The sequence below is a fragment of the Vicia villosa genome, linkage group LG2 (genome assembly GCF_029867415.1).
Source record: "Vicia villosa cultivar HV-30 ecotype Madison, WI linkage group LG2, Vvil1.0, whole genome shotgun sequence".
Taxonomy (NCBI): Eukaryota; Viridiplantae; Streptophyta; class Magnoliopsida; order Fabales; family Fabaceae; genus Vicia; species Vicia villosa.
Genome location: NC_081181.1, coordinates 224481224 through 224501703, shown reverse-complemented (window position 1 = coordinate 224501703; position 20480 = coordinate 224481224). Strand labels below are relative to the sequence as shown.

Here is a 20480-nt window from a genome sequence, read left to right as displayed (position 1 = left end):
TAATGAACTGATTATATGTCTGAATTTTAAAAATTAAACTAATCTTATTTTTGTTATCTTTTTGAAAGACATGGCTCGAAATTCTTGTACACGCAAAAATATTTTCTTGAGCTAAACAATTTGTTATCGCATTAAGAACCGGCCAAATTGATTATTTCCTTTCCAATGTCTCCCTATAAGACAATTAACGTGATTTGAAATCAAAGTAGTTTGAAGAACTTTTTCATCCTAACTACGTTAACAATTTCTTTATCTATTTATCAGTTTACCAAAATAACATAAGATAGCTTAGATAAGTACATTTTTCCATAAGCCATGTGTTTTTCCAACTAGCTTGTGTAGAATTTAATTTTCCACAATCTCTTAATATGCTTCAATTGACTTACTCTACAACTTGAAACATTAGTTGATTTATTTTATTAATTGAGAGAATTAATTATGTAAGTTCTACTTATGCTATTACCCTTATAAATAGAAGCAAAATGTGAAGTATGTTACATAGTCTTTGAAGGTGTGAAATACTTGTCATTGTCATGTTGTTCAAAAGCATAACAATGTTTTATACTATGGTTAGTATCTCACAAGAATCATCATTTTACATTATGAGTATTATGAGTGTAATATTCATAATACTGGCTCTAGCATGAAACCGACACATATAATTATATAAATTTATTCATTTTTTTATAATAATGTGTGTGCGTCTCTGTCAATATTGTGTTTGAAGTTTCGTTTTTCCGCAGGAGTGCTTTTTTACATTGTTAGTGATTATGAGTACGGTTAGACCTGGATTGAGTATCACAACGACTTTCAATGTGTTGAAATATGGAGCAGTTGGAGATGGAAAAACCAATGATTCTCCTGTAAATTAATTTTTAATCTATTTAGCTTCATGTGTAAGATTAATCAAAATAATTTAAAACTATTTCTAATGAAAATTAGTAATGTATATTGATCAGGCATTTCTAAAAGCATGGAAAGATGTGTGTAAGAGCAAATCAGGCACATCTCAACTGATCATACCAGCAGCCAAGACATTTTTATTGAGGCCAATAGCATTCAATGGTCCATGCAATTCTAAAAATATTTACATTCAGGTACTTTCGTAACCATGATATTCATGTCAATATAATTAAGACATTCAAAATTTCAAATATCATTATTGTCCTATAAATGGTAAATATTTGAATCTTTTAATTATTTGGTCTACAGTTTGATTATGGCCGGTGCGTATGAAAAAAATATACATTAAAAGAAGTCAATTTGTTTGAATAGCTTTTTAAAAACAGTTTTTTCTTTTCTAAAATTCAAAATTCAAAAATCTGTTTGGTTGTCTCAATTTTAAAAATTGTTTCTTAAAACTGTTTTGAAATGACTCTTTTTAAATGTGAAAACTGAAAACTACTCTATACTATTTTGGTTTTCAGTTTTCTGTTTTTAAATATGAAATAAAACTGACTTATATATTTATTGTATGTATTTGTTCTTATACCTCACATTGACACACCATAATGTTTCATATATAATTAATTTAATAGAAATTAAATTTTGTTTGCTATAAAAATAAATATTGTTATTCAATTTTATTTTTTGGAAATGCTAACCAGTACTCTCAGGACAATGTTTAAGACTTTAAAAATAGTAAATTTATCTCGATAATCCGCATATTTAATGCCTCAAAAATTGAAATATTAAATTTTCTATAAAATATTTTTTTTTTTGAAATGCTTAACCATTGCACTGAGGGCACTGGTTAGCAAGACCCTTTATTTTATTTTTTTATGTATGTGCATTGTATTAGTGTGTATATATATATATATATATATATATATATATATATATATATATATATATATATATATATATATATATATATATATATAGTATTAGAAAAAAAAGACAACAATGACATTTTAAAATTTATTGAATAAAATATATATTTTTATATTAAACTATAAGAATTGGATTAATTGATTTATTTATTTTTTTGACATTTTTATTTTCTATTTATTGTTGATTTTTTTATCATTTTTTTAAATTTTATTTCTATTGTATGGGTAAAATCTACCATTTCCACGTATACACGTGTGTGTATATATATATATATATATATATATATATATATATATATATATATATATATATATATATATATATATATATATATATATATATATATATATATATATATATATATATATATATATATAATTTATTTTATTGATAAATTTGTGTTTCTGAAATATTATTGGTACACTACTACCAATAATCTATCAATAATATACGTATATATTGAAGTTTAAATCATATACGCATCATATTTTATTTTATTTTTAAAAAAATAGCACTCATTATAATATGGAAGGACTGACTGCGAGTATTGAAGGAGAAACTATGCGTCGGAATGGTTCAATAGAATTTGCATAAGTTTGATGTCCGATGTCAGAATGACTCGTTGTATATCTTTTAAAGCCATCCTATTTATAAAAATACATACAAAATAAATATAATTGAATTGCTTTTACTCTATAATAGTTTAATTTGTATAATAGTATATTTCAATAAATTTGAACTTTGTTTAAAAAAATAGAAAACACGTTTTTTTTTTTATTTTGCTTCTTCAAAAAACTAAATTAAGGTTTCCTACAAATTTTTAATATATTTTTCTTTTGTAAACAATTTTTAAAACACATTTTAAAAAATAATTATAAAATAGTTAAAAATAAAATTTATTCAGATATTCTAAAACTACCAGTATATCATTTCTATAGTGACTAGGAAGTACTATTCATTTAAAAAATGTTAATTTTATAAGAAATGTGAATATATTTGACTTTATAATTTAATATAATAGTTTTAATTATTTAAAAAATATTTTAAAAATCAATCTATCAAACAAGTTTTTAAGCTATTTATTCTCTAAAACAGTTTTTAGAGTTATGATTACCAAATGGATTTTCACTTCTTTTCTTTTAAGAAACAGTTTGTTAAAAGTGTTTGAAAAAATAGAATTTAAAAACTAAAAATTAAAAGTCATTCAAACAGGTCCTTAATTTCTCTAGTTGTAAGTGAAAAATAACCAATTAAGTGCTTTTTTGTGAATTCAGCTTTCAGGGAACATAGTTGCACCAGCAACAAAATCAGAATATTCAGGATCTCATTTAAACACATGGATAGGTTTCTCATTTGTGAATGGCTTAATTATAAGTGGAAAAGGCACTATTGATGGTAGAGGCTCTATGTGGTGGAAACAACCTTGCTTAGGAAATCCATCACCTGTAAGTCAAATATAAGTGCTTTTTTGGCTTAACATTTCAACTTCTATTACTTCTATAATACACTCTTCTATAGTTTTCTTATGATTTTTTCTCTTTTCAGGGAACAACTTGTCGTCCACCAACCGTAAGTATCATTTTTCCAAAATACAGACACCTCTGAACAAAAGTGTCTGGTTTTTGAATGTCAGATACTAAACACGTGTTTGGTCAGAAGTATTTGGTATATTAATTTTGTTCATGTTAATTAATGTGCAGGCAGTAACATTTAATAGATGTAATGGATTTCAACTAAAAGGTTATAAAAGTATTAATCCAGCAAGAAGCCATATAACTCTAACAAATTGTATAAAGGGAATTATCACTAATCTCAAATTAATTGCTCCTGGAGAAAGTCCTAATACTGATGGCATTGATATTTCTGGTTCAAAAGAAATTCAAGTACATGACTCTATTATTGCAACAGGTAAATTATTAGTAACTAATTTTAATCTATTTTAGATAATAAACCAAAAAATGAATATCATTGAATGTTGTGTGTAATTGTAATTTAGGTGATGATTGTATTGCTATTAGTGCTGGATCATCATTAATCAACATAACTGGTATAACATGTGGTCCAGGACATGGTATCAGGTTGGAATTTTGAATATTTTTATTAAAATGTGCTAGCTACTTTACATAATATTAATCAGGAAAATATTTTTTTTTGTTAGTATTGGATCATTGGGGGCACGTGGAGAGAGTGATATTGTAGAGGATGTGCATGTGAAAAATTGTACAATTATTGAGACGTTAAATGGAGTAAGGATCAAGACAAAGCAGGTAATTAATTCATACTAATTTGCTTACATACACGAAATGGAAAGGTTAAACTCACCACCGACACCTCTGAAAAATGTTGTGTCCGTATTCGTCGCAGACACCGACACTTGTGATTACTTTTTATTTATTAATTTTTTCAAATTATAACTAGTGTCATTGTCGGTGTCGTATTTGGAGTGTTCGTGCTTCCTAGAAACTCAAACGTACACACAATTGTGAGATTTCGAGTTCAAACTCGGATGAAGTCTTTCAGTCTTGTAATATTTGCATTTGTTAGTTGACTTAGCAAGACCCTCTTTATAGAGTGGTTTTAAATGGAACAACTCAAACTCGCAATTACCTAACGGGGACAACTTCTCTACCCATCACAAAAAGTTGGGTAGTGTACCTTCAACCAATGACACGATACCATTTAATTTTAACATATTTATTTATTAAATAATACAATTGTTTGTTGTTTTCAAGACGTTTTATACTGAATGTAACTTTACCCAACTTTTTGAGTTAGATAAATAAGAATTCACCTTAACTATAATGTTCAAAGTTCAAATTCGGATGAAAGTGTGCAATATAGTAATTTTGACATTTATCTGTTGAGTTGGGCGAAGTCCACATTATGGACTAATTTCAACCTAATGGTTGTTGCATTAGTCCGGTGAGTGATGATCCTCGTCTTATGGACTAGTTTTAAATAGAACACATAGACTAGTTTTAAATAGAACACAAAACTCACACACAATAGTAAGGCTCCGAGTTCCAACTCGCACAAAGGCGTCCAAACTAGTAATATCGGTATTTGTCACCTGATGGATTAATTTATACTTTTTTTATTCCAAGGATTTTTTGCTTATATAATTATGGTCACATATTATAATTTTAAATGCAACAGGGTGGAGGAGGATATGCTAGGAGGATCACCTTTGAAAAAATCAAATTTGTTAGAGCCAACAACCCAATTATCATTGAACAATTTTATTGTATTAAGCCAATGATTTGCCCAAACAAGGTAACACAATAAAATCCACTAACTAAGTTTTTTTTTAATGAAAAATCATGTTTATATAATATAATTTCTAACAAATTTTTCTATTGAATGTTATGTGTAATAGACTCAAGCAATCAAAGTGAGTGATGTAACTTTCAAATACATTGTTGGAACATCATTAACAGACAAAGCAATAAATTTGAACTGTGACCAAAATTTTGGATGCTCCAACATTGTGTTTGATCATGTTTATATACAATCTGCTGTTCCTAGGATGAAGGTTTTCTCTTTCTGCCATAATGCTCATGGAACTGCCTCTCATACCAAACCTAAACTATTCTGCTTGCTTAAGTAGCTACCAATTCCCTTTGAATTGTTGAGAAGATTTCAAATTGTTTTTATTTGTTGTGTAACTACGATTATTGAACAATAATCTGTGTAAACTTTGTTGTATTTTTGAATAATTACTATTTAGAATGATTCGATGTATCTCTTTGAGCTTAATCTGTGGTTATATTTACACGCAGATATACCGATTTTATAAATTAAAAAAAAAAATTTAGCAATGTTATTGAGAGTGTATTATTGTAATGTATAGTACTATATACTATATATAACATAATGTAATATATAATGTAATAACAGATTATTATATAAGGAAGAAAATGAGTTACCTAATTTAACTGCTAGGCTAAGACTCAATCGTTTTCATTCCTAAGCATTTGCATATTTGCCAACACAACATTTCTATTTCTGTTGTTTTTCTTCTTTCTCTGTCGGTGCATGCTCGTTTGTTACAATCCTCACAACCTCCTATGGGGAAAAGGCCGCCGTACTCCAACGATATAGAGGCGGCTCGTTATCCCCCGCCACCACCGCCTTCTTACCATATACCACAATCGACACAATGGTTCTCGTGGTTGGTGCCGCTCATTTTTTTAGCCAATATTGTATTGTTTGTGTATAGCATGTATCTCAATGATTGTCCTGGATATTTGAATGAACATGATTGCCTTTACTATCATTATTTGGGAAGATTCTCTTTTCAACCTTTCACCGAAAACCCTCTCCTCGGCCCTTCTGTTCGCACGTAAGAATCCCTTCTCTCTCGCATAATCATCGTCATTTTAAAGATCATATATGAAATAATGTTCATGATTACGTTAATTGCATATCCTATGCATGGTTTTAAAAAGTTGCGGTCAGCAACAACAATTGCAGTCCAATATAACAAATTTTGAGCTATCTAGAACGGTTTCACGACTGCAATGTCATGCATTTGTGGTCTTACTTTGAGGATATGCAACATAAGACAAAAATATGAAATGCCTATAATACATGCATGCATGCATGCATGCATAGAAAAAAAAAAAACAATGTTAAAGTTTAATCTTCTTTTGTTAATTGGTCATTCTGGTGTTATTGTGTAAACTTTGTGCAGGCTGAGGGTAATGGGAGCTCTTGAAAAGGACCTTGTGGTGGGTGAAAATGAAGGATGGCGTTTCTTTACTTGCATGTTTCTTCATGCAGGAGTTATACATTTACTTGCCAATATGTTTAGTCTTTTATTCATCGGAGTTCGCCTTGAGAACGAATTCGGATTCTGTAAGCATGTCTCAATTGAAACTCACTGTTGTTTTTCTTTGTTTAGTTGATTTATTTATGTATGATCTCTTGGACTCTGCAGTTAAAATTGGATTACTGTATATGTTTTCTGGTTTTGGTGGAAGTTTGTTATCGATTTTGCATCTGGGAGACCCGGGAACACCAACTACCATATCAGTTGGCGCATCGGGTGCGCTTTTTGGACTTCTGGGAGCCATGCTTTCCGAGCTTCTAACCAATTGGACTATATATTTAAACAAGGTACTTTCTAATGTGTATGAGTGCCGGTAAGAACAATGTTCTCTGAGACTTAGCTCAGTTGGTCAAACTGCGTGATCAAATATCGTGTGTTCTGTGGTTGAATTTTTCGTATTTTTCTATTTTTGAATTAGAAGTTGTAATTCTAACTTTTAACAGATCGATTCACCGTGTTTACTTCTGCAGTGTGCTGCTCTTACAAGTCTTCTGCTCATTATTGGCTTAAATTTGGCTGTTGGATTTCTACCTCATGTGGACAATTCAGCTCATATAGGAGGATTCCTTTCAGGGTTTTTCCTTGGTTTCGTTCTTTTAATACGCCCTCAATACGGTTATGTGAATCGCAAATATGTACCTCCAGGATATAACGTAAAACGTAAATCCAAATACAAATGGTATCAGTACGTCTTTCTGATCTTGGCACTCATTATCTTACTTATCGGGTAAATAAATCGTAATTTTCTTTTCAAGTTCAATTCTAATACATTGTTGATGTAAAAAGTTTACACCGTCAAACTAATCAGAGTCGGTTTTTTAATAAGTTAACGATTTTGATTGATTCACAGGTATGCATATGGGTTAGTTTTATTGTACGTAGGAAAACCAGATGAAATGTTTTCCGTCACAGGGAGTATTCCACGTTGAATGATTCAGATTCCACAGCTTGTTCTTCAAGTTTGTTTTCATGTACAATCCAAAATCTTCCTTTTGGAAATGTATATAGCAGTACATATGTAATAACAGACTCGTCGCTTTCTTTTGATCAAAACATGTGCATGATCGCGAATACTTCTCTGAATTCTGGTTTGTAGACTATCCATGTAAAATGTTATGCTCTCTGTAATAGAATCAGCTATATTTAGATTCCATCAGAAATTAATTTATTTATAATCATTAGTAACGGATCGACCCGACTAATCAACCTCAACTTATAGTTTTTGCTTGAACAACTCATCATGGTACAACAATTTTGGAAACAATTATATCAAGTTAAAGCTTGTTTGCTATGTTTTACAGTACATTTACATATATAACAAAATACTGTTATAACTAGTATTCCTTCGAGGATGATGCTAGATTTCACATGATTCAGAGCGACCGAAAACGGTGTAACGGTTATTTGCAACGTTGTCATAAACAAAATCTCTGACAAACCTGCGGTTGTTCGTTCGTTCCATATATCACAACCTTGTTTGTCTTTAGCAATAAAATAACATGATGAAAATGTAAAGAAGCTAACTTACAGAGGCATGAAGTGAAGAAGAAATGCTAGCTGAGGAAAGGGCAAGTCTATGTATTCCATTATCTTCAGCACAGCTTCTGACTTTATGTATGATCTATACAATAATAAATAAACCAGAGTTATACATTTCACTGTTCAATCTTCATTTTAATAACTTGCAATCTTAAACTTTCACTTTCCTCACAAATATATTTTGGGCGTGTTTAAATTGACGTATTTGAGTTTATCGGCTAACTTAAGTATTTGTGAGATTGTATGTGAGAGATTATAGAATCAACTTATTTACATGTTGATAAATTGTTTTCAGTCTCTCTGAAATAGCATGTGAAAACAAATTGACTAAGGCTCTATTTGGTAAAACATTTTTATGAGCTTATAGATTATGTCCTATAGCTTATAAGCCCGTATGTTAAAAAAAGACTTAATTGCTAAAAGTCATTTTCTCAAAAACCTATAGTTTACTTTTACTAGTTTATAGACAATATAGTCAAGCCCGAGATCTTAAGTAGGATCCGTCAGCTTGTAAAAGATCGTGAAACTTGGATCGTTAGCATAGCATGTAAGATCCTATCGAAGGAAAAAATTGTAATTTCATATATGTATATTTATACACACATACACAAAAACATGAAAATTATAATTCAGACCCAAAAAAATGCAACATGTTTTTTTATACGATCGTGCTTCAAAAAAGTTTAATCTTGACCCCACCAGCGATGAAAACGATCTTTCTCTTATTGTAGCACTCTCAGTCTCAAACATCTAACACTCGATCTTGACTACATTGCTTATAGCTTTTTCTGATAAGCTAATTCAAATAGCTTATGATTTATCATTTTTTTTTTATCTTAATTGAAAAAAGTAAATATTCATTAACAATATCTTTTTTGTGATCTCATATTTATAAGAGAATGCAACTGTTAATTTTACTAAACACTACAAATTGAATCATCTACCTTATCCGCTTATCCACTAACAGCCATCAACTAACTAAGTTACCAGATATTCACTATTAGTTCATCTCTCAGACAACTTATGACTTATATACAAGCATAAACACATGCGAACCTATTTAGTGGAACATATGAAAACAACAACTTATGACTAATAAAAAACAATTAAGTTGTTTTTTATTTTTGTTATAGAAATAGCTTTTATACGAATTGAATAAACATACCTATTATTTTCAACAAGAACAACGCTTGAGATATCATCAGGGGCTCTTCCTGATCTCCTGAGTAACATCTTACCTGCCTCACTCTGAAGTGCCTCATATCTAATTGTCCTGTCAAAACCAATTAACTGACTAATCAACTGCTCTAACTAACTAATAACTATAATGAAAATGTGAGAAAGGATATTATAATAATATTACTTATTTCGATCATTATCACGAACAAACTTTACTCCTCCATTACACAAATTGCATACACCTGTGTCTCAAAATCAAAACAAATTAATAAAAGTTGCATCCAAGAGACGTTTGCTCCATAGAAAATTCGAAGAATTTTGATGATTTACCGTCGAATAACATGATGGGTCTTTTGTCTTGCTCGAAGAAACTTGAAGTTGCTTCCACCCAGTTAACACCGTCGCTTTGGGGTTGTGATAGAGTGGCCAAGGTTTTGACTCTTCGTGCACGAGGCGAGCACGTCGTTGGTTTCACGCGCCGACCAACGCAGCCACGAAGCGGTAGCTGAAGCTGAAGAGACATTGAAACAAACAAGTTGTCCGATAAATTATGCAAGTATTTAGTGTATGAACGAACATAAAAATATACTAGTACTATATTATGTTTTTTATATAATTTAATTTTCTTGGTGGCGCAGGAGCCAACAGCAAGCTTGGTTTTGCTTTATGGCACTAATAGATTTAGGTGTGTTTGGATGACCATAAAATTGATTTAGAGATAATTGAATTTGGTAAAATTGATTTTAATAGAATTGAATTTAGAATAAATAATTTATGTTTGGATAAAATGATATAGAAGTGATTGTTATGGATTAATGTTGTTTGGATAATTTTAATAAAATTGATTTTGAATCGTATAATTATCAAACTGGTAATAAATTCTAATACAAATAAAAAAGAAAATAATTGATGAAAACTTAAAGAGGGTAAAGAAGAATTTTTTTAAAAAGTTGTAATAAATAATATATAATAAATATAGAATTGATTATATTAAAATCAAAAGTTAGGAATGGTAGTTTCTACTAGAATTGCTTTTGGAGGAGGAGAAATGATTTTGAAAAAGTATCCAAACAAGAAAAGAATATCAATTTTCAAGTTGAAGTGGATTATAAGTGCTTTTAAAGTTTGTAGAAGTCAATCCAAACATGCACTTAACCTCTTGCTCCATGGTTGAAATATCATAAAAACAACACTGCCAAAAACCACGTGTTTCTAGAGAGAGGCCAAACTTTCTCTCGCTAAAAACTTATCGTGTCTTTCCCTTCCCTTATCCCTTCTAGGGTTTGTGGCGGCGCTTTTCTCCCCAGATATCTGGCTCCTTTCCCACTTTGGTGGCTCATCTCTTCCATCTGGAAGTTATTACCGTCTCGTCTTTTTGAGATTAATCCTTTATCAGTGGATCTTTGAGTTTGCGATGGACAAATGGAAGAACATTCCGTTATCGAAGGAAGAAGAAGAAGGGGTTGTAGCGGAAGGTGACGAAGTATGCGGAGAAGAGATCTTTCAAAGGACCCTTGCTGGGAAGCTATGGACAGAAGGCGGTTTCAATGCTAGGGCGTTCACAAGCACTATGATAAACGCGTGGAAACTCAAGAACCCTGTAGAAACGCAAGAGCTGAGCAAAAACTTATTCCTCTTTCGGTTCGCAACTAAGAGGGATTTGGAATATGTGTTGAAAAATGGCCCGTGGAGTTTCGACAGGAACCTTCTGGTCCTGGCTCGTGTGTCGGGTGAAGAGCAACCGTCGGCGCTGAATATGCATTTTGGATCGTTTTGGGTTCGGATCTATGAGCTTCCCCTTATGCTCAGATCTGAGGCCATGGCGAAGAAAATTGGCGGTATCTTAGGAGAGTTTGAAGAGATGGATCAGAAGGAAGCTCACAGGAATGGGCGGTTTCTGCGTATCAAGGTGACGATGGACTTAAACCTACCACTTAAAAGAGGAACAGCTGTCAAATTCAAAGAGAAAGCTCTCAGGGTCCATTTCAAATATGAGCGTCTACCAACATTTTCTTTTGTTTGTGGAAGAATAGGGCACCAGTTAAAGGATTTTGAAGATCTTGGAGAATTGAGTGAAGAACATTTCGAGGATATTGAGGAACAAGAGCTCTCTTTTGGTCTATGGCTCAGAGCATCACCATTTCCAAAAGTCATGGATGAACAAAGAAAGGACTCTAGCTCCGGGAATTGCAGTAGGAGTCTTTTCAACATTTCATCGAGTCAAAGCAAATGTGGCTCTAAGGGGAAGGAGAAGGAAGGAGATGTGGAAGTGGAGTAGAGGGTTCCTTTAGAAATACAGAAGAAAGGAGGAGGAAATGAGGCAGATACTTCGAAACAAACGAGCATACAAGAGATTGAATCTGTGGCTGAATCTCTAGGGGCAGTGGATATCTCCAAAACGGGGAAGTTATCGGGAGGGAACTAACATTTAGCAGCTAAGAAAAGGAAGTGGACTAGAAGGAAGAGTGTTAAGAAGACCGTTATAGATCAACAGAAGGCGGCAGAGTGGGAGTTGGGAAAGAGGCAGCTAATAGACGTTATGGTTACTGATGGAGCTTTGGAAGACTGTGGCGAAAAAAAGAGGAAACAGGCCCAGGAGGAAGATAAGAATCTTGCAAATAGACCAGAGGTAGTGTTGGGGGACCAACACTGCCTTCCCCAATGAAAATCCTAAGTTGAAACTGCAGGGGGTTGGGGAGTCCCCGTGTAGTTCGAGCCTTGCTGAGGCTCCTCCATTTGGAAAACCCCTCTCTCGTTTTTCTTATGGAAACTCGGCTGAAAAACGACGAGATGCAGATTATAAAAAGTAGATGTGGTTTTGAGAGGTGCCTGGTAGTTGAGTGTGGTGGCAGTGACAGGACTAGAGGTGGAGGACTCTCTCTGTTATGGAAGGAAAGTGTTAACCTGAATGTTTCTTCTTACTCTCTAAATCATATAAGTGGTACAATAGTGGATGAGTTTGAAGACCAACCTTGGTGTTTCAACGGAATCTACGATTTCCCGGATGAGCAAAACAAGGTTAATACGTGGGCTTTGGTGCATACGTTATCACAAAGAGGAGGTGAGAGAACAATTTTTTGTGGGAGATTTCAATGATGTTCTGACTGATAGTGATAAACAGGGAGGCAATGTCAGAACCGCTAGACAGATGTCGCGGGGACGTCAAGTTATGGACCTTTGTGGGCTTATCGACTTAGGTTTTTGAAGGTTACCCGTATACGTGGACTAATGGAAGACAAGATGGGGCTAATATTCAGTGTCGTCTCGATAGGGGAATTGCAACTAGTAGTTTCATCAACAGATTCGTGCCGGTTAAAGTGTTTCATTTAGGTCGCTTTGGGTCAGATCATGCAGCTATCAGAATTGACCTAGAGGCTTTTGACTGTGAGCAAAAACGCAGGAGGATCCATGTTTTTCGCTTTGAGGAGGCTTGGTCTAAGGATCCCAGGTGCGAAGCTATCGTTGAACAAATGTGGAACGGAGGCCAAGTCCAAGGACAAATGAAGATTAAAGCTATGCAAAACCTGGATCGGGAATTCAAGGAGTATAAGATTGGAACGCTAGGAAAGGAAATAAAGAGGATCGAGCGTTTGATGGATGAAGAAACGTCTTGGTCTGCAAGCAAAGAAGGAATTGAGAATCATAGGGCTCTTGAAAGACAGAGAAACAGCCTCCTCCTGGTGGAAGAAACTTGCTGGCGCCAAAGAAGTAGAGTTGTTTGGTTAAAGCAGGGGGATCGCAACACAAAGTTTTTTCATGGAAAAGCTAGCCAAAGGAGAAATACAAATACCATTAAAAAACTGAAGGACGACTTGGGGTGTTGGTGGAAAGGTGATGACCATTGTGAAAGGATCCTTGTGAACTATTTTTCGAACATTTTTGCTACGTCCTCACCTACTAACATTGCAGGAGTTTGCTCTGTGGGACAAGATAAGCTCAGCCCGAATCTGGTAAGTTGGTGTGCGTCTGTATTTTCTACTGCTGAAGTAAAGGAGGCCATCTTTCAGATACATCCTCTCAAAGCCCCGGGCCCCGATGGGCTGCCGGCATTATTTTATTAAAAGTATTGGCATATCGTGGGTGCTGGTGTTTGCAGCATGGTTCTGGAGATTCTTAACAGAGGCAAAGACCCTAGTGAAATCAACAATACCTTTATTACGCTCATCCCAAAGTGCAAGAACCCAAAAACTCCCAAGGATTTTCGCCCCATCAGCCTTTGTAACATGATTATGAAGATTGTTACGAAGACCATAGCCAATAGAATCAAAGCAATCCTTCCTGAGATTATAGATGAAGAACAAAGCGCTCTTGTCTAAGGGAGGTTGATTACGGATAACACTCTCATAGCCATGGAATGCTTTCACTGGATGAAAAAGAAGAAGGGAAAAAAGGTGTTATGGCGCTGAAACTGGATATGTCTAAGGCTTACGACAGGTTGGAATGGGATTTTATCATTGGTACCCTTGCAGCGATGGGCTTTCCGGATAACATGATATCCCTAATTCATAGGTGTATTTCGACGGTGTCGTATCAAATTCTGGTGAACAGGCAGCCAAGCAAAGCTTTTACACCGGAAAGGGGTCTCCGACAAGGAGACCCCCTCTCCCCTTATCTGTTTATCATTTGTGCTAACGTTTTTTCAGGTCTGTTAAAGGAAGCTTGCAAGAACAAAAACATCCATGGGATTCAAGTTGCTAGGCAGGCCCCCACCATCTCTCATCTCTTCTTTGCGGATGATAGCTTATTGTTTGTTCGTGCTAGTGAAACAGAAGCAGGTTGCAAATATCCTTAAAGTCTACCAAGAAGCTTCGGGCCAGGTGGTGAATTTAGATAAATCAGAAGCGTCGTTTAGTCAAAATGTGCTCGATGATGTGAAAGAGAGGATCCGTAATAGGATGCAGGTAAAGACGGTGATGCGGCACTCTAAATACCTAGGCCTCCCTATTATTCTTGGAAGATCTGAAAAGGATATTTTCAGTATGGTGATTGACCGAGTCTGGAAGAAAATTAAGGGTTGGAAGAAAAAATTTCTGTCCAGGTCCGGGAAGGAGATTCTTATCAAAGCGGTGGCTCAGGCTATTCCTAGCTACGTCATGAGTTGTTATCGGCTTCCTGCTGGTGTTTGTCATGAGATTGAAAGTATGTTGGCCAAATTTTGGTGGGGAGCAAAGAACGAGGAACGGAAAGTACACTGGATCAGTTGGGAGAAGATGGCATGTTCAAAGGAAGTTGGGGGAATGGGGTTCAGAGGTATATGGAACTTCAACACCAGCCTACTGGGTAAACACTATTGGCGATTACTGTCGGATGATTCTTCGCTTCTATCCAGAATTTTCAAATGCCGCTACTATCCTAAGTGCTCCATAGATGAAGCTCAAGCTGGTTTCAGTCCCAGTTATGCATGGCGTAGCATACTAAGTGTGAAGGAGTGTGTTTCCAAGGGTGCGAGATGGCTGATAGGTACAGGTACAAAAGTCAGAATTTGGAAGGATCGTTGGATTCCCGGAATCAGCGGTTTTAAACCAAGAAGAACAACAAACTTACTGGTGCCTAATGCCACAATTAGTGAGTTGATTGATCAAGAATTGAGCTGTTGGAACTATGAGGTGGTTAACAATTGTTTCGAACCCACGGAGGCGCACCATATCCTCAGTATTCCACTGTCCTTCCGCAGACCAAGTGATGAACTGATTTGGCATAGTGAGAAAAATGGCTGCTACTCTGTGCGTTCAGCATACCACAGGCTCCAAAATGACTTGATGCACAAGAAACCGGGGCCATCAAATGCCCCTGCTTATCAGTTGTGGAAGAAGGTTTGGCACGTTAGATTGCATCCACGGGTTAAGAGCTTTCTGTGGAGGCTGGGTAAGGATATTCTTCCTACAAAAACAAACCTCTATAAGAAAGGAATTAAAATCGACACTGCTTGCTCCTTCTGTGGTGTGTGTGAGGAATCTACCAAACATCTTTTCCTTGAATGTGAGTTCTCCAGGTTAGCTTGTTTCTCCCCTCCCCTTGGATTTAGAATTGCCCCTGAGACTGATATTATCGACTGGCTGCTTGTGTGCTTAGAGGGTCCTGATACTCTGACAGTCTAATTAATGTGCACGCTGCTATGGAAGTTGTGGAATGCAAGGAATTTGAGGCATTTTCAGCAGCAGTTCAAGGATCCACATTTGGTAGCGCTGGAAACTTGGGACTGTGTGGCTGAATTCAATTTGCAGGTTCCTGTGGCAAAAAAGTCGCGTTTGTCTTCTCACACTGAGTCTGCTTGCCTTGACAGAGAGGTGTTCATCGTTCAGACTGATGCCGGATGTTTTGGTTGCATGATCAAGACAGGGGAGTCAAAAATATTCTATGCAGCTTGTAAGAAGGAAGCCATGACTGTAGATCCAGCTACGGCCGAAGTTTTGGCTATTAGGTGGGGTTTACGTTTGGCAAAAGAGCTCCACATCGAGAAGGTTCTGGTTCAATCGGATGCCTTAACCGTTGTTGATTGTATTAATGGTGTTGAACAAATCGCATCTATTGATCTCATTGTTACTGATGTTAGAAGTATGCTTAGTAGTTTTTCTTTAGGATCTGTTATGTACTTATGCAGGCAGCAAAATACTGAGGCCCATAATCTTATTGGTTTGGGCAGGTTGTTTGGAGATAGGTCTTGGCTAGTAGAGCCCCCTGTTGTTTTGTCTGTATTGTCCTCTGGGGACTTTTCTTCTTAATGCAATGAGTTTCCCATAAAAAAAAATCATTAAAAAAAAGTAGGTTGGAGCGAAGAAGTTGGTGAAAGTTCCAACTCTCTTTAGTGACATGATGATTAATGAAGACTGGGAGTAGAACTCATACAAAATTGCAAAAACAAAAACACAATAGATTAACCATATCGTATTGACTCGTGAATTACATGGTGACGACTAATAATTAGAAAGTGTGTCGAAGTCTGTTGTTTCACACAATCATGTTATATAGGGATGGCAATTTGGCCCATCCCCAGTGGGTACCCACAAAAAATCTCATATCGGGTAGGGTAAATACCCATAAAAATGGGTATGGGCACGGACACGGGTAATTACCCATTAAAATATGCGGGTATGGGTGCGGGCACGGGTACCTTACTACCCAACCCGCCCCATACCCACACTATATATTTCTATAATGTCATTTATATTATTATATAAAAATGCATGATTCTAATTTTTTTTTAAAAATATATCGCTATTAAATCATTACACATTTTAATAAAAGTGTTTATTTGTTTCTTAACTCAACAATAACATACATAATTTTTTTAATATTGTTAAAAAGACTTAAATTATATGATATTTTGTAATTAAACGATTTAATTTTACTATAAATGCGGGTAAACGGGTACGGATATGGGCATTGAAGTACCCACAGGGTACGGGTACGGGCATAAATATTGATACCCACGCGGGTTTGGGCTCGGGTACAGGGATTTCTTTAAACTGCGGGTATGGGGATGGGTACTATAGTACCCTGCCCAAACCCTGCCCAAACCCTGCCCATTGCCATCCCTAATGTTATACAAGTTTTTTTTATCGATTGCACCATTCTTATTGAATCTCTTCATTTTACTTTAAAAATTTTGACTTTAAGTTAACTTACGTCCCTCTTCAACAAAACTGAAAATTCGCTAATAGTTTTACTAAGATACATCAATCCATTGAATTTTAGAAAAATATATCTATTAAATATAAATTCATACTTTGAATGATTTTCTAACCTTTAAAAAAAATTTCCTAAAAATTAAAAAAGAAATTTTCTAAAACTAAAAATTATTTTTTAATGAATTTCCTAAGATTAAATTACATACAAAATCCAAAAAACTTAAACAAAATTAAAATAAAAAATAATAATTATGTATTGACAGCCTAAAACATTTTTAAACATATATCTAGTCAAATTATTTTAAATACATATTTAACTAAATATACCTAAAAAACAACATCAGAAAGTGATTAGATTGCGTGTAATTTTTTTTCTTAAAAGATTGCATATATTAATATAATTGGTACAAGACATTTCTTTTCTAGTTGTTTTGTCACAATGACACATTATATCCAATCAGAAAACAGAACCACCAAAAAAATACTAATAAGAAAGAATGACTCAAAATAAAATAAAAAGTAAGAAAGAAATTAAACAAGTTAGGGTAATAAATAAATAAGAAAATAAAATTTGTTTTGGTAGAAATTGGCCTTGGATTGGTCTTTGGTTTTCTCCATTTGTTAAGTGAAAAGAAAGTGGTGAAGTTTGGTAGAAAGAAAGAACGAAGAAGCAATGGGTATGATCGGTGAGACTGTGGATTCTATCAAATCTCTTCAGATCCGTCAGGTCCTCACTCAGGGTGTTAGTCTTGGTTCGTTCTCTTTCTTTCTCTTGAAAAATCTTTTCATTCAATTCATACCAACAAAATTATGTTTTTACGTTGTTTTACTTTAATTCGAGAGCTACATTGACCTGGGTCGATTTTGAAAATGTAGAATTTTGATGTTTTTGATGTGAATTCTTCATTTTAGGGTTTATGTTATGTCAAGAATGATCCATGATTTTGTTTGATTTTAGGATGGGTAGGGTTTAACTTTAACAGTCCCAATTGAGATTCTAGGTTTTTTGTATTCTGGTTTATGGGTTTAGTAGTAATCCGGGGTTATGTGTTTTGCTTCAGGCATGATTGTTACTTCTGCACTGATAATATGGAAGGCATTGATGTGCATCACCGGCAGTGAATCTCCTGTTGTTGTTGTTCTTTCTGGAAGTATGGAACCGGGATTCAAGCGGGTAAGCCAATCTTATTCATGGAAGCTTTGGTAATATAATTTGTCTGTTTCTTTCTGTTGCTAATGAATGTTTGGTTTTTTCAGGGGGATATCTTGTTCTTACACATGAGTAAGGAGCCAATTCGCGCAGGGGAGATTGTTGTATTTAATGTAGATGTAAGTTCACCTCTCGGTTTTATTATCCTCAATGTTTTGATTACTTCGATTTATATCTATGTATCAGCATTTTTCTGATTCTTTGTATTCTGCTCGAGACTTTTCTTTCCCTGCTGACAAAATCTATTGGCGTGCACTTTTTCTTTTGTAGGGACGAGAGATTCCAATCGTTCATCGTGTAATTAAGGTAAGCTCAATATTTTGGTTGGATTTAGTTTGTTCGTTGCAACAGTTGCATCATTACTGAATTTGATTCTGAGGCCAAGTGCTCTGTGTCTTCTCACGTGAAAGCCTGGAAAAGTAGGAAAAAGTGGTTCTCGATGCTAGATGGGTGGATACATTTCATTAATTTGTGAAGCCATTAGAAATACCTCCTTCACCTTTTGACCCTCTGGTGTATTGTTTGAACTACTTTCATCAACATCCTGTCATTGGCAAGCGATAATTTATAATTGTGAGAAATGGATACGATTGACATTACTTCTATTGGTCTTCTTTCCAAAAGAACCATCCTGATTCCCCATAGCAATTTCCATAACTTTTCTTCGCCTGTCTAACTTTCTTTATGCTTTCAAAAATATACCGTTATTAGTTATTAACTTGCAGTGAATGATAATTAAGATTGTCCTGTTTGAGGCTCTTAATGCTTGATTGTTTTGTAGGTACACGAAAGGGCTGATAATGGGGAGGTCGATGTTCTCACAAAAGGTAGTATAACTAATATATAAATACTATTACGGCAAAAAAAAAAAAAAATAGAAATAGAAATAGTATTTTACAAAACCCAATCTTTTATAAGTGAATTTGACTCTCATTCTTTTCTCCATACTCTTATTTCATAATTTTTGCTAAGTTTTCCATTTTTGCAAACCGGTCATTCATTTTTCTGTTTTTGGCAGGAGATAACAATTACGGTGATGACAGGCTTCTGTACGCCCATGGTCAGCTTTGGCTGCAAAGGCACCACATTATGGGTAGAGCTGTCGGGTATAGCATTTCTTTTCCACTTGATTCTAAACTTGTCTTCATTCCTCGCTTGCGGTGACAACCTATATTTTTAATTAACAATACAAAGGTTAAGGTTGTATGTGTTTTAGTCTCAAACTATAATAAGAATGGGATATGTGGCACTGAGCATGCACGATTAATGTCTTTGTACACCTATTTGTGGAATATCAAACACTTCTTGGACCTTCGAACATTATGTTCCAAGGGTTTATCCAAATTTATCTTTCACCGATTCATACAGTTTGCATTGTATAGTATGAAACATGTTCAGTTGAAAATCCTTTTATGATATTTGCTTGTATTTGTCAATGGCAGGTTCTTACCTTATGTTGGCTGGGTGACAATTATCATGACGGAAAAACCTATCATCAAGGTTTGTTTACTCCTCCAATCCACTGATCATTATGTTTTCATTAGCTGAAGTTAGCTGTTTTATGTATTTTATGGTGAAACATGATAATCAGGATGTTTAACTATGAGATAACTGATGACCGGTTTAAAGATGTATGATGACATAGATTTTAGGATTTGATCTGTTATAAATGAGGGATACTGAATTAGACAGAAAGTTGTGGAGTTACATATCATGTTTTATACACAATCATGGCTATGATTTTCCACTTTTCTCTTTCAAATCAACTCTTTATATTAGAGCGAGTATAAGTGTGTTAAAGCTGTCTCTTCTTTTTTGCAGTATATTCTCATCGGTGCTTTGGGGTTGCTCGTGATAACTTCGAAAGAGTAATGATGAATCTAAATCGAATTACGGTCTGACCTCCAAGATACTATGAGCAAATGTCATGCTTTGTTTGAACTTGAAGGTGTCATTTTGTACCATTAACAGCATAATGTTAAGAATTAATACAAAGTAGTTGAATTTTATAATCTTTTTTATTGTCTGTTGGTTGATTTTATGGTTTCTTGGTGCAGTGTGACTGTGTATGTGTGTATGTTTAGTTCCTCAAAAATAGTTACTTTTTGAGGAGGCAAAATGGATTCTAGAAATTGTCACACATGTTTCAGTGTTTTCAATTAGAATTGATTTTGCCTCTGAAATTTATTACAAATTGAATCTACTTTTAGATAGATGAATATCATATAACATTTTATTACATTTGAAAGTGAGAAATTAA

The 20480-nt window shown here is 34.4% G+C and overlaps 4 protein-coding genes across 4 annotated transcripts; 3 read left to right on the top strand and 1 right to left on the bottom strand.

The window, feature by feature from the left end:
- The first annotated feature begins 490 nt into the window (after positions 1 to 490).
- Positions 491 to 5741, top strand: LOC131654043 (probable polygalacturonase At3g15720). Its single transcript, XM_058924450.1, has 10 exons — positions 491 to 569; positions 744 to 863; positions 960 to 1097; positions 3108 to 3278; positions 3379 to 3402; positions 3534 to 3741; positions 3830 to 3911; positions 3992 to 4100; positions 4990 to 5106; positions 5210 to 5741. Exons 1-10 carry the CDS (start codon positions 534 to 536, stop codon positions 5438 to 5440), a joined length of 1236 nt encoding a protein of 411 aa, XP_058780433.1. The 5' UTR covers positions 491 to 533; the 3' UTR covers positions 5441 to 5741.
- Positions 5742 to 5806: 65 nt separating this feature from the next.
- Positions 5807 to 7853, top strand: LOC131654044 (RHOMBOID-like protein 5). Its single transcript, XM_058924451.1, has 5 exons — positions 5807 to 6175; positions 6527 to 6690; positions 6773 to 6951; positions 7135 to 7391; positions 7515 to 7853. The coding sequence occupies exons 1-5, from the start codon at positions 5901 to 5903 to the stop codon at positions 7591 to 7593; spliced, it is 954 nt and encodes a 317-aa protein (XP_058780434.1). The 5' UTR covers positions 5807 to 5900; the 3' UTR covers positions 7594 to 7853.
- Positions 7854 to 7866: 13 nt separating this feature from the next.
- On the bottom strand, positions 7867 to 10550 carry LOC131651464 (DCC family protein At1g52590, chloroplastic-like). Its single transcript, XM_058921126.1, has 6 exons — positions 10528 to 10550; positions 9713 to 10044; positions 9567 to 9624; positions 9369 to 9476; positions 8193 to 8285; positions 7867 to 8103 (listed from the first exon to the last, which is right to left on the bottom strand). The coding sequence occupies exons 1-6, from the start codon at positions 10548 to 10550 to the stop codon at positions 8022 to 8024; spliced, it is 696 nt and encodes a 231-aa protein (XP_058777109.1). The 3' UTR covers positions 7867 to 8021.
- Positions 10551 to 17576: 7026 nt separating this feature from the next.
- LOC131648345 (uncharacterized) lies at positions 17577 to 20232 on the top strand. Its single transcript, XM_058918105.1, has 8 exons — positions 17577 to 17762; positions 18072 to 18184; positions 18268 to 18339; positions 18491 to 18526; positions 19002 to 19047; positions 19239 to 19326; positions 19663 to 19720; positions 20042 to 20232. Exons 1-8 carry the CDS (start codon positions 17684 to 17686, stop codon positions 20090 to 20092), a joined length of 543 nt encoding a protein of 180 aa, XP_058774088.1. The 5' UTR covers positions 17577 to 17683; the 3' UTR covers positions 20093 to 20232.
- The last annotated feature ends 248 nt before the right edge of the window (positions 20233 to 20480 follow it).